Source organism: Scomber japonicus, chromosome 9, assembly GCF_027409825.1.
Source record: "Scomber japonicus isolate fScoJap1 chromosome 9, fScoJap1.pri, whole genome shotgun sequence".
Taxonomy (NCBI): domain Eukaryota; kingdom Metazoa; phylum Chordata; class Actinopteri; order Scombriformes; family Scombridae; genus Scomber; species Scomber japonicus.
This window is the reverse complement of record NC_070586.1, coordinates 19,504,927-19,519,367: the sequence shown is the minus strand read 5'-3', so window position 1 is coordinate 19,519,367 and position 14,441 is coordinate 19,504,927. Positions and strand designations below refer to the sequence as shown.

General features: G+C 40.2%; 1 protein-coding gene across 1 annotated transcript; it reads left to right on the top strand.

The window, feature by feature from the left end:
* The first annotated feature begins 1,025 nt into the window (after nt 1-1,025).
* fem1c (fem-1 homolog c) lies at nt 1,026-13,026 on the top strand. The gene is made up of 6 exons (XM_053326220.1): nt 1,026-2,274; nt 7,920-8,089; nt 8,199-8,387; nt 8,801-9,312; nt 10,666-10,842; nt 11,005-13,026. Exons 1-6 carry the CDS (start codon nt 1,731-1,733, stop codon nt 11,267-11,269), a joined length of 1,857 nt encoding a protein of 618 aa, XP_053182195.1. The 5' UTR covers nt 1,026-1,730; the 3' UTR covers nt 11,270-13,026.
* Nucleotides 13,027-14,441: the final 1,415 nt, after the last annotated feature.

Sequence of the window (14,441 nt, the reverse complement as noted above, 5' to 3'; positions counted from 1 at the left end):
GTTCCTTCTAAACTTCTCACCTGGTTCCAATATTTTACCAAAAATCAAAGATATGAGGAAAAAGTCCAAAAACTGAAAACACATTTGTGTAGCAGAACTTTGTTTTTTCTTCTTTCCTCTCCCATTAATCGTCACATGACCCCTCAGATTTATCTGGTGACCCTTTGGAGAGGTCCCACCCCTAGATTGGGAACCAGTGAACAAGCTTTATTTACAAACTTTATATAAAGTAGCTGAAACTACCTCCACCTCCAGCAGCTACGACAGTAACATGCTGCTGACACACTGATGCTTCAGTATTAAAAATTAAAGGATGTCATATATAACAATCTTTAAGACAGAGTGACAAAATGAATACTTTTACTTAAATACCTTAAGTACATTTTGCAGAACGTTTACTTGTAATGGATTATTTTTATATTGCTGTACTTGTACTTTTATTATTTAGTAAAGGATCTGAGTACTTCCACCACTGTCTGTCAGTTTTTTGTGAGTGATGCATTGTTGGCATTTAACTCTCTGTTTGAACACCAACAGGTGGATTTTGGACTCAAATAATGAAGTTATTAGGATGTCTGAATAAACTTTCTATTAAAATGTGTAGGTATAAAACAACTCGATCACTCCAGATAAACAGTGAGGGGTGAGGTTTCTGGATACATCTTCTAGTGATGCATCTTTTATCCTGTAGGGAGTGACATAATCAAAGCTATCCCAATAATCTCTGCAGCCATACATTATATATTTAAACTGGCAGACACAGACGGGTCAAGTTTTCCTTTTGACGATTGTAATCTCAATTTATTTACAAAGAAAACTTCCAGGTTTACACAAAGCCGGGTCGCGGATCTGCTCTTTGTTGTTGTGTGTTTTTAATGTCTACGTCAGAATCTAGCTGCTCTGTGATTGGACGCTTCGCACGTCAATCGTACGCCGTGACGGAGAGAAAAGACTGCGTCGGGTTCGCGATTTGACAGAAACGGAGTCGTGATCATCCGGTCGAGCCGTGGGTGGATAGCCTTCCCTAATTACCCAAACCCTGCGCTGAGATTATCGTCGTGCCAGTTGGCGGAGAGGCTTCCCGGACGACTATTATTTGCAGTTTTTAGGGGGGGTGGGGGTTACTCGACCTGTGTGAGGAAGAAAAGCGGCTCGGTTACCGTCGAGTTATCCCCAGCTAAGCTAACAGCAGCTCGGGTGGGGGTGGATTTCTGTTTTTTTTCGGCCCTCGGAAAAAACGAGTAAAATTAGCGTCTCGGGAGTATGTTGTGTCTCAAGCAGAGGAAGCAGGTCTAATGGAGGAGGAGAAAGAAATGTCCGTGGATGAGTATCGGTTAATAAAGAAGTGTTAGCTAAGCGACGCTAGTGGGTGAAGCTAAAACTGATCAAGGAAGTTGGCTAGCACACCTCGCTCACACGGCGACAGATGTGTTACCGGACCAAGGGTCGGCTCAAACGGCACGGTTATTAAAATAGTTTAGACACACACATACACACGACATCCGGCTATGACATTGTTTTAAAAAGTTGGAGTTCATGACGTGTTAGTGGACCTTTTAGGTTAATTAAACGCTAGCTCAGTTAGCTGATTCAACGTTAGCTACAAAGTCTGAGCTTGTTGTAAACAAAGAGTCCCGAGCTCCCCCAGTCCTCAGCTGCCTGTTTCACCAACACAGCTGCCTTTTATCTAAAACAAAACAAATTGAATAGCACTGAAGGAAATCTCAGAGATGGATTTAAAGACGGCAGTATTCAACGCAGCTAGAGACGGAAAGCTCCGGCTGCTACAAAAACTGCTGGAGAACAAAGATGGGCACGAGGTGACCCAGCTGATGGGCGAGAAGACCAACGGGGCCACCCCGCTGCTGATGGCCTCACGGTACGGACACCTGGACCTGGTGGAGTACCTGCTGGAGTGCTGCAGTGCTCCTGTTGAGGTCGGTGGGTCTGTGAACTTTGATGGGGAAACCATTGAGGGAGCGCCCCCCCTGTGGGCAGCGTCGGCAGCCGGTCATCTAAAGGTGGTCCAGTCCCTGCTGGGGCACGGAGCGTCTGTCAACAGCACCACCCTGACCAACTCGACCCCCCTGAGGGCAGCGTGCTTCGACGGTCACCTGGACATTGTGAAATACCTGGTGGAGCACAAAGCTGACCTGGAGGTGGCCAACAGACACGGACACACGTGTCTGATGATCTCCTGCTACAAGGGACACAAGGAAATAGCTCAGTACCTGCTGGAGAAAGGAGCAGATGTCAACAGGAAAAGTGTGAAAGGTGAGCGTGTTAACAGCCCAAAAGCCAAAAACACTCTGAGTAATGAAGGTTTTACTGATCTCAGAGCAAGTTGTTTTAAGAAATGTGAAGAATAACAAGAAGGATTGCACAGTAAAAAGGTAATGTATGTCCGTACACCACAGGAGATGACATATGATGGTCTAAATGTACACCTGATAGTAGAGAAAAACAATAATGTGTGATAGATATACATTTTGCATATTTTCGTTCTGAAAATGACTCAACAGAATACCACGAATGCCTGGTTTCGCAATGGAAAACTATGACGCTGACTACATCATTTTAACACATTTTTTTGTGGGTGTGACTAAGATAACTTTTCTACTCTGATTGTATTTAGTACATATTTTGATTGATTTGATATTGAAATAACTATTGTGCCTGTGAAGCTATTGGCTTTTCTGAAATAAAAAGACATTGAGAGAGCTCAAAAAGAAAAGCATCAACAGTGATATCCAGGATAAAATCACATGTGTATGGAACACTGGACCACTGTAGACTTCAGAGGAGACCGCACATGTGACCTTTCTTTGAGCACAACGACTGCACATTCGTGTCAGTGGGTTTAATGGCTCTTATGGCCAAATATATATCAAATTGTTAAAAATTTCAAACTACTCCTACACCATAGCCCTCTTCTCTGCTGACCTTGATTCATTTTTATTTGATCCATAAAATGTCTGAAAATTACAGTCACTGTTTTCCCAAAGATGTAACCTAAGATGTTTTGTTTGGTCCTGACAAACAGGTTACAACACAAATATATTTAGTTGCTATCATAGAGGAGTAAAGAAAAAACAAAATATTAAAACTGAAGAATTGGTAACACCACTAAACTGCATAAAAGATTACTTTAATAGCTAATTTTCAGTGTAATCTTTACAGCTTTAGTTTATCTGCTGACCATGTTTCAAATAATCACATTTTTTAAATATGAAAATACAAATGCCTTTTAGTTTTTCAGTCTTTTTCTCAGTACTGTTAGGCTTGATAGCAGGCTCATTGGTCAGTTTGCACACGTTTGGGGCGCCCACAATAAACATGTCCATTCCTCTGAACCACTCGGTTGTCGCTCATCCTCGGCTTCCCTGACAAACAGACCGTCATTGGGATTAGCACTCAGTTCATAGACATTCAAAACCCTCCCCACCCCCGTGTGGAACAGCAGGATACAGATGCTCCGTTGTGCATGTGGCTGCAAAGTGAGCTCGATGATGACGTGTGATAATTAGGGTGGAACAGCTGGACCAGCAGAAAGGAGTATATGTGAAATAACCAAAACATTTCCAAAACAAATGTCCTGATAGTAGAAGTGCTGGGGAGGGTAAAAAAGGTCTGGGCACTACAATCACAGCTGATTAAAAAATCTGTGCTCAGCGCTCTCTCCCTCCGCAGACAAACCACCTCCTCTCAGGTTATGAAATTCCTTCAGTTCAGTTCACCTGTTTGTGAACTGCCGTCCTCACTCTGGATTAATGTACTATAAATCCTGTTTGGAGGCCCAGAATGAGTATTCAGACTAATCCCCGGATTTGGGAAGGATTTCGAAGTTTCTGGATTAACTTGTTTTGTTAGTGTCAGTGTTAATTTCAGTATCTGATTTTGATTTAGCAAAAATGTAAATTTAGTTTTAGTCAAATTATAAATGTTTGATTTTTGTCAGTTTTAGTGTAGTATTATTGACATTGTAGTCCAATTTTTGTCATGCGTTTTTAAATTTTTTTTTGTCCTGAGTATTTTGAGGCTGCTGCAACGATGAGTCGATTCGTATCGTTAAAGGTGCAGTGTGTAACTTTAGTGGCATCAAGCAGAAAAGACGCAGAAATGAAATATGATATACATAAGTATGTTTTAATTGGTGTCTAATCACCGGAAACTAAGACCTGTTGTGTTTTTGTTAACTTTTATAACAAGTCCAATTAGGGAGTGGGTCTTCATCTTTTACTGTAGCCCAGAATGGACAAACCAAACACTGGCTCTAGAGAGGGACTTTGAGTTTCGTAGCCACCATAAGTTCCCCTACACACTTGGAAGAGGAAGATGAAGGGATGGGCAGTCCTTGTGATATATATTTCAGAATCTTACATACTGGATCTCTTTTTAAGTCACTTTTTGAAGAAAAAAATTCAAAGTTGTTTGATTCCAGCTCCTCAAATCTGAATATTTAAACCTGGAACTGACTCATTTCCTTTTTAATAGCGTCACAAAGTCAGCACTTTACATTAGTTTACTGCCCACATGTTTTTATTAGTTAATCCAGCTGTTCTGTTGCTGCTTCTTATCTGATTCTCAGTGGACTATAGAAGAGTCGAGTCCATAAATCTTTCTTCCCAGAAATCACGTAACAATACTGATATAACTGAGACATAACTTTACTGAACACTTCTTATCAATGACTGCGTAACAGCTCGATCAACAGCTAAACTAGAGCTGCAACGGTTAATCAATTAGTTGCCAGCTTATTGATTTATTCCGTGGTATATCATATTCAACATGTTACCGTAGAAAAGAGAGAAGTTGTCTTGGAGGGGGCAGCAAAAAGAGGCACTTTGCTTTGTACATTTATTAATTATTGATTTATTTATTTATTTGTTCCGATCGTGGCAATTTTCAGATCATACAAACAAACATAATTATTGACTGTGAACAGTTACCCATCTATTTGAGAACAACCCGTCATCTAATAACACTTAACGCTACTGTTGTAATTATGGCTGCAACTAAGGATTATTTTGATAATCAATTAATCGGTCGATTATTTTTTCGATGAATGATAATTTAAACAAAACAACTAAATGTTAATGTCTGATTGCTTCAACAAAATAACTTACACATGTATGCTACACAAAATGAGATATTTTCTGTTGTTCAATCAACCTGAGTTCTTGGAACAATAAATAAAAGATAAATAATAAAGGACATTCAATGGCGGTTCAGTTATATTATTTATCGCAAACTAGAACAAATTGGTAATAAAAAACCTATGTCACACAAATAGAGCACACTTATAAATCAGTATTACCCTCCAGCAGTGTCAACCAAAAATAAAGTGTAAACCAGTTCATCTTGGTGGTGTACAGACTGGTTTTATATTATTCTTAATGATTTACGCACACAGCTCAGAAAAAATACAACAATTTGACTGTGAAACTATATTTACAGTATAAATTGTGGTTCATTTTTGTAGTAACCAGTTTTACTTCTTTGGCAGAAACTAAAGGGTATAAGCAGCGCTGCAGCTATCGATTATTTCATCGATTAATTGAGTGATCGAATAAATTCTTTTTCCTTATTAAATAGCAATACTAAAAATGAGACGTCTCTGAAAATGTACAATTGGGTCTTATTCCTGGACATTCCTTTTTAAAATCAAAACTATACCCATGTAGTGCATTTAACTTCAGTGCCTTCTGAAACCAATACATTAAAATAATATAGTTAAGTCAAATGACTCTGAAACAAGGCATATTCAAGAGTTATAACTTAGACAAATGATATTTGGACTGAATATTCAATTGTTTTAATCAAAACTAAACCCATTTATTGTATTTAGTGCATTTAACTTCAGTGCCTTCTGAAACAAATACATGAACTACTTTTAGTGTGACTGATTTTAATGTTTGTATCATTAGGCTACCCTACAAATTAAGTGCACTAGATTCCCCCGCTCCTCCTACCTCCAGGCTTTCAGTGTAGACACCTGAGATCAACCCTCCCCTGCTCCTTTCCTCCTCATCTCCTACCTCTGACTGTGAGATCTCAGCAGGTAGAAGCTACTAGTTCATAAACTAGAACAACAGGGTTAATGATCCACACGGTGACGTTAGAAAAAGAAGACGTGATGTGAAAATAAACGATAGCAAACTGATTGTTTTTTGGTGTGTGTGTGTGTGTGTGTGTGTGTGTGTGTGTGCGCATGCCCCATTCTAGTGTTCACTCTTTTAGTAAATTGCTCCACAACTAGCGAGTGAGGCGATGTGCGTCAGTAATAACCATTTGTGTTAACCACAAGCAGAGCATGTCATATAGTGCCAGTGAAATGGATTAAATGAAGCTTCGATTCAAGAAAAATTGCCTCGCTCATTTTTTGTAATCGAATAATTTGAGTAATCGTTTGAGCCCTAGGTAATGGTTAATCCCTGACTAACCCTGTTTGGTCTCGTCTACTTGAATATGGATTAGCCTCCGTGTACTGAGGGGGATCATGGCAGAGGCGAGCGAAAGTAAAGCACCATTACATGAATATGAAGTGTTATGAATGCATGTGAAGAAGTGTTAAATAAGTGGCTGAATTCATTTGTAGGATTTTTTTTGGCTTTTAACTTAATGGAATCAGTAAGTGCTCTACTCGGTATGTCCCATGTTAAGCTCCAGGAAAAACTAGCAGTGGAAACCTTTTTTTTTTTATTATTATTTCTTTTTTTTTTTTAAGATTTTGTTAGCATAGACATCTTTATTTATGAGTAGACTGACAGGAAACATGAGAGAGAGAGAGAGGGGGTTTTGACATGCAGCAAAGGACCTCCAATCGTGATTCACACTCTAACCACTCGACCACCTGCGCACCTAAAATGTTTTTTATAGAAAATTGATGCTGATTTTTTTTTTTTGGACTGAACTGACTTATTTGGAAGAAAGGTTTGCAGGACAAAATGATACACTACAGACTGAGACTTTAAAGGCCTCCAGACTTTTAGTATCCAAGTAACAAATACTCCTCTAACCACATCATAGTTTCATAAGCACTGTGACCACCACCATTAAGCCATAGATGGTGAATATATATAACTTATTGTGCTTGATCTGGATCAATAGTATATGTGAGGGGACAAGAGACATTGTTACAAAACCTTTTTAAACTACACATTACCTTGTTTACAGTGGTTGAGTTGAGCAGGTTTACCCTTTAAAGTAAGACATGAAGTAGAAGCAGTGTGACCTGCGACTTTCTGTTTGAGAGAGCGGCGTTAACGTTACACATCAGATGGTTTGGAGGAGGTGAACGTGTAACAGACACATAGCTCAGTGGCAGCATCCATAATAATCTGATCAGCTGAACTGACGCCTTGTTGAATATAGTCCAGGTGAAAGGACAGTGCTGCAGGGTTTATTAGTTGTATTTCTAGTACTGGTGGAATGTAGAAACTACATTTTGGGAACTACAATTTTTTTTAAATGTAAACTCTTGAATAGTATTTTTTAATTCCTTAGTTTGTAATAATTTGTAGTGTGCTCTTTGGAGTACTTCCAGTTTTCTGCCACAAGACAGTACAACTAAAAACCATTTCTGCTTTATCAAAATAAAATGCTGAGGTTCAGCCGGGGGGTTTTCCAGTGTTGTTTGACAACAAAGCCAGCTACTACCTCCTGACTGCATGGATTCACACGTTTCAATTAAATGTATCAGCAGGTCTTGGAGCGCTTTCTTTACATGTTATCCATTTGTTTATGCTGATGACTGTAGCAGAAAGATTGTGAAGAGTCCACGAATGTTAACTTAAAAGTAACACTAAAAAGACGTATTGTATGAACACACATGCTCCTGTACTCCAGCTAAGCGTCTGTGTGGTATAAATAACATAATCTGTATCTTATTGTAAGACATGTGTCCCCTCTGTCCATAGGTAACACAGCACTCCATGACTGTGCGGAGTCAGGCAGTCTGGAGATAATGCGGATGTTGCTGCAGTACGGAGCATCCATGGAGCAGGACGGCTACGGCATGACACCCCTGCTCTCTGCCAGCGTCACAGGCCACACGAACATTGTAGATTACCTGACAACGCATCAGCAGGTCAGGGTCTCTGTTGCTTAGAATGGAGGGTTTGTCCTCGTAGATGATGTTTTTAAATGATTCAGTATTTAAGAGAAATATGAAAAATAACAATTTCACCTCTCTGCAGACAAGCCACACGGAACGCATCGATGCCCTGGAGCTCTTGGGAGCCACATTTGTGGATAAAAAAAGAGACCTGCTCGGAGCTTTAAAATACTGGAAGAGAGCCATGGATCTCAGGTACACGGATAGCAACAACGTTGTCCATAAAGCGGAACCCAAACAACTCATCATGGCTTACGACTACGCCAGAGAGGTGAGTTTTAGTCTAAGTCTTTTCACTGCAGTTTTTTTCATTTAAAGTGTTATTATTGCTGACACGGTCAAGTTTTGTAAATGCAGCATGGACAAGGTGACTTCTTTTGAATTTACTATGCAAGAAATTAGCATTCTAGTCTTTAGTATTTGAGACACAGGCTGCAGTTTAGAGCATATGCTGTGAAGACATAGAATAAGGAAAACATTTAAGACCATGTTTGTATCACCAAAAATGAAAAGAAAGAATTAAAAATGTGTGGTCAGCACAACACAAGTGCATACTGCAGCAGTCTGATGTCAGGTCTTTGATTTGTTTGCTTTGGCTGACTTGTTTGCATGTACATGGACACCTTGAACCTACTTAAACGTCTGCACCCTGTCGTCATCTTAACCTTGCTGTCCTTTTCCTAGGTAACAAATGGAGAAGAGCTGGATGGTTTGATATCTGACCCGGATGAGATGCGCATGCAGGCTCTGCTCATCCGTGAGAGAATCCTCGGTCCGCAGCATCCAGACACATCTTACTACATCCGTTACCGCGGTGCTGTCTATGCTGACTCTGGGAACTTTGAGCGCTGTATCAATCTGTGGAAGTACGCGCTGGACATGCAACAGAGCAACCTGGACCCCCTGAGCCCCATGACAGCCTCCAGTCTGCTGTCGTTCGCCGAGCTCTTCTCCTTCATGCTGCAGGACAGGGCCAAAGGGCTTCTGGGGACATCGGTGTCATTTGAGGACTTGATGGGGATCCTTTCCAAGAGCGTGTTGGAGATAGAGCGGGCGGTCAAACAATGTGGGCCGATGCCTCCTGACCCTGCCCAGCTCAGCAAGGCTCTGTCAATCATCCTGCACCTCATTTGTCTATTGGAGAAGGTGCCATGTACTGCGGAGCAGGACCACTACAAGAAGGAAACCATCTATAGGTGTGTTGTGTGTGTGTGTGTGTGTGTGTGTGTGTGTGGAAATTACTGCTGTGTGTCAAACATATAAAATATGATGGTTCTGAGGGAAAGGTTTCGTTTTGAGTTCTCTTCACTTTTCATCCATTTCTATGTATTTCTTGTATTTGTTTGTGAATTTACACTCAGTCAAATGTCATACATTTCACTACTGTCTCAGGCGTCTTGTTAATTTCTGTGAATGAATCACGTACACAAGATGTATTGTGTATGAAATAGATTGCCCGTGTCATGATTCACAATCAAACCTAAAGTCCTCATTGTCATCTAGGAAATTGTCCTGTACTTGTGCAGTGCTGTCACTAGGCATGGGTCGGTATGAGATTCTGACGGTATGATAACCTTAGGCAAAAATATAGCGGTTTCACGGTATTATGATTACAGCTCTAAAATGTGTTGTATGTCTGTATTTAAAAACTAAAAAAAAAAAAACTTTTCCATTGAACAGTCTTTTATTTTTAAACATGTATAGAACATGATGGAACATTAGTAAATATGTATTTAAAATATATAATAAAAAATAACTGAATTCTTTCTAAAAAAAATAATAATAATAGAAAATAAGTGCAGTCCTTAATGCAGTCCTTTTAACTGAGGCTTAACCTGCAACTGAAGTCACGACATAAATTAATTATTTGTAGTGGAGAAAAAAACAACACTAAATGCAAATAAATCACTTAACCTGTGGCTCAATATCAGAACATAAATAATTGAAAAAGTAAAAACACTTCTAAGATAAATATAAATAAGTAAATGCAGGCAGGAGCTTAAAACTGAATCTCAACAGTTTTTGGAGACTTGCTCACTATCATATTGGATGTATTGCCTCCTCGCGCTGCCACTGTCCACAAGCACGTTTTGCACGTAGGGACCTTCTTCCTCCAAGCTGCAGCCGTCTGTCTTTTTACGGTAGTCGAAGTATTCCCATACAGCTGACTTGGTCCTTTTAGACGGGGGGAAAAGGTCGGGGGGGGGCTCGCCTCCTTCAGCCATCATACAGCCTGCAGAGCTACCTGCTTGTGACAGCAACCGGAGGTGCGCAGGAGGAGGGGAAGGGGTACTTTACACTGCAGCTGCACACGACCTGAGGGGCCTCCACCTTTTTAAAAATAAAAAATTTAAAAAAAACCCGCTCATGCCGCAGGAACGGTATGACGGAAAATTTTAGTGGTTTTGAAATTGTGACTTTTTCATACTGGGGTATACCTTGAAACTGGTAACCGGCCCATGCCTTGCTGTCACCATGGTGTTTGCAGCTTGTTGTCACTTTATTGTGATTTCTTTTAATGAAAAGTTTCTCCTTCCACATCTCTACAGATTCCTGAAGCTCCAGCCGTGTGGTAAGAATGGCTACAGTCCACTACACCTGGCAGTCGACCGTAACACCACCTGTGTGGGCCGTTACCCCGTCTGCAAGTTCCCTTCCTTCACTGTCGCCTCTATTCTTCTTGAGTGTGGAGCAGATGTTAACAGCCGGGATGAAGATGACAACAGGTATGTTTGTGTAGTTTGTATTTCTCGTCTTCTCTTGTTTCAGCTCTAAATGAAGCATTTTTAGGATTTTTAAGCTCTTCAGTCGCATCATAGTGCTCCAGCCACTAGTTACGCCAATATCATGGACCTGTCTATAATCCGCTCTCTCTTTCTACCCACCAGCCCCCTTCATATAGCTGCATCCAATGGTCACGCTGACATCATGAACCTGTTGATTTCATGCGGGACTCACTTCGACAGCACCAACGCCTTCCAGCAAACGGCCTGCGACCTCCTAGACGAGAAGGAGCTGGCCAGGAATGTCATCCAACCCATAAACCACACCACGCTGCAGTGCCTCGCCGCCAGGGCCATCATCAAGCACAGCCTCGACTACAGGGGAAACATCCCCGAAAAACTAGAGGCCTTCGTCTTGCTCCACAGATAATGATCGTGAAGACATTTGGGGGTGAATGGACGGATGGAAAGGGGGAGAAGGGGGTGATTCCAGGTGTGGACTGGAGAACATGATGGTTCAACACCTGACCCACAAGGTGTTTGAAGAACTGAAGGACACGTTTTTGTGGGTTTGGTTTGCAAATTGAAACCATTTGGAGAGTATGAACTTGAAGATTTGTGTGCACAAAAATGTCCTAATTCTACCAGGATGGACTGAATGATGAGTGGATTAAATGGAGGGATGAGTGACCATTTTCTTCCTCTGTTCATTACTTCATGGAGTCACAGCTCTATCTGTGGGGATGTATTAAGAATGGACGGTAACATGGACAAACATGGATGAACTGAGCAAGGGGTTCACATATTTTTTGCTTTAGAAAAAATAGATTTTTTTTTTTGCATATTCCACGATGCTATTTATTGAATGAAACGTGAGAGATTTTTCTCCATGCTGGCTCCAACCCAGCCTCAAACTTTGCCTGCTTCTCTCTTGTCAAAGCAATGATTGAGGCATTTCTACATATGCTGGGACTTCAGGTTTTTTTTGTTTTTTTTTTTTGTTTGTCCCATCACTGTTGCCAACAGTCACGGGCCCTTTCTCAGTCATCATTAGGTTACCTTATTTTTATTTTATTTTTGTACTTTTTACAATACATTTAGTTATTGTCGTGCGAATCTGGATCTGCCAATTGGCGCAGATTCTATTACATTTGTCGTTCCCACTTTAGTGTATAACAAAGCTTTACGAGAAGGGGTTAAATGTCTGCGAACACCATAAGTGCTTTATTCTTCCTATGCACAGGCTAGGCTGTTGGAAAGAGAGACTGTTGTATTCTGTGCCGGCACTTGTCTGTGCAATATCTCTCATGAGTTTTTGTGTTTACCTCATTGCTGCCGTTCCCTTCAGTATCCCCCTTCCCTACTCAAGGGGAGAGTGGAGGGTTGGGGGGGAATGCAAAACCATTGTACTGATTGTTGTAAGAAGGGTGAATGAACTGGAGTGAGTGTGTATGTGTGAGTGCCACAGGATGTGTGTGTTTGTGATTTTTCTTCTTTTTTTTTTTTTTTTTTTTTGAGCTTACACAAATAGAGGATAAGAGTTTGGAGTGGCACACATGTGAGATTCCATAATGCACATGACTGCCACTAGAAACCGCAGCGGCCAAACTAACCGACTTACAACCGCTGGAGTGTGCAGGCTTGTACACAGAAGTGACCTCTTAACGCTCGTACATGGCCGACCTTTAAAATGTTGCTGGTCTTTTAATAATCTTGATTTAAAGAAAAGTCTGGGGTAGGTCAAACATCTTTGGCCCACTGTGCATGTGCAGCGGCAGCATATCAACCAACCAATCACTGCAGAAAACCTTTCATGAGAACTCCTAGACTACAGCTAGGATGCTCATTTTGTACAACTCATCGTCCAATTGTATGAGAACTTGAGGACACCGATGAGTAAGAGGGCGCCTCGACGTACAGAATAGTAAAGCTTTGTGAATTATCTTGTTTGCACATTAGCTTTAGATGTGTGGGTTGAAAAAAAGGGCTTTTCATAATTCGTAGGATTTCATATTGCAGTCTATTTAACCTGACAGTTCAAAACCAGACATAGAAAATGTATGACAACTCCCAGGGCAACTTGATTTGAATCTGCACTTTACTACAGCGAAGTTTAAGATTTGATATGACATTAGTCAAGTTCATGTCTTAATAACCAGTTTGACAATAAACCCATCTTGCACTTGTCTTCTTGTCCAAATGTCTTCATTTCCTTTTCCGTTTGTTGCTGAGCCACTTGAATGATGACTATCATGTAGGTTTGGTGTCTATGACTATTAATTAGTGTGTTTTCACGTTGCCTAATTAGGCTGAAATGCAATCAAAGTAGATAAAACCCTCCCTACAGGAAAACTGAATTAAACAAGAAAAAAGGCTCATTTTTAATCCTGATCTAAATCATCTAACAGTGTGGAGTAAAATGGTCATCGGTGAATTGCAAAGGTATGGTAATCTTGCAGTTTTTCTCCCAATTAAACCTTTATATTTTCCTATTAACTTCCATATTATTTCAGTGCCTGCTTCTGCTGCACTTACCGAGCACTCGACTTGTTCTAGATATTTGAGCTGGGAGTGGGGGTGCAGGGAGAGACTCCTTTGAAATGTGGCCAGACAAACCTTTGACATTGCAGGAGGGGTTGCTCATGTTGAACATCCAGTTGGTTCCAAGAAAAGTCCCAAATAAAAACAATGTGATTTATGGGTTGTTTGTTCAATGCTCATCGCTTAGAGCATTAAAAGAAGTGGGTTTGCTAAGTACTCCGAGGGAATCTTAAACTATTTCTTAATGTGTGTTTTTGGGGTTTTTTTCCAGCTTTTCTTGTTCAGCACAGAAAATAAAAACAGTTTATATGGTACAGCAGCTCATACATAATCAGTATATTCATGTTAAATTATCCCAAACATTAAATGTAAATTGTATTCATTTCCACATTAAAAATAAACATTTTCTATCAGAAAAAATGGATTTGAACATAGGACATGCATAGAATTTAACGACTTGAGTTGAATAAATGTTTATTTAAATTGCAAAACCACACAAGGGTGTCTCAATGCACTTACAGCAAAAACAACAATATTAAAAGAATCAAGAAGAGACTAAAGAAAAGTTAATGAAACAAAACCCCCCCAAAAAATAAATGATAGAACATTTAAAGATCCAATACACAGAATACCATGTGACAGTAGTGAATCATGGGACATGTTATCAAATGAATATCAATGGTAACTGTAGTAACTTGATTGTAAGAGGTAGCAGGTTCAATAGATATGGAGCTTGGTAGGAGAACTCTCAACTATCAAATGTTTTTTTCTCTTGATTCTGGGAACAGTATGATAGGCAGCATCATGCCATCGGAGTATGCGTGGAAATGGAAAGGGTGATAATATCAGACAGGTATAATGGTGCAAGCCAGTGTAATGATTTATAAATAAGAGATGCACCATAAAGTCTGATCTTTCCTGAATTGCCAGTCAGTGAATGGAGATTAATATTGGAGTAATATAATCAGATTTTCTAGTTCTAGTTCTAGTATTCTGGTGGCAGCATTTAACACTGCAGCTAGGTAGGCCAGAGAATAAGACATTACAGTAATCTAATCTTG

Excerpts from the sequence above, each read along its gene's own strand:
- fem1c (XM_053326220.1), top strand. The coding sequence starts at position 1,731 with ATGGATTTAAAGACGGCAGTATTCAACGCAGCTAGAGACGGAAAGCTC. Across the intron at positions 2,275-7,919 it reads CAACAGGAAAAGTGTGAAAG|GTAACACAGCACTCCATGAC; the intron begins GTGAGCGTGTTA and ends CTCTGTCCATAG. Across the intron at positions 8,388-8,800 it reads CTTACGACTACGCCAGAGAG|GTAACAAATGGAGAAGAGCT; the intron begins GTGAGTTTTAGT and ends TCCTTTTCCTAG.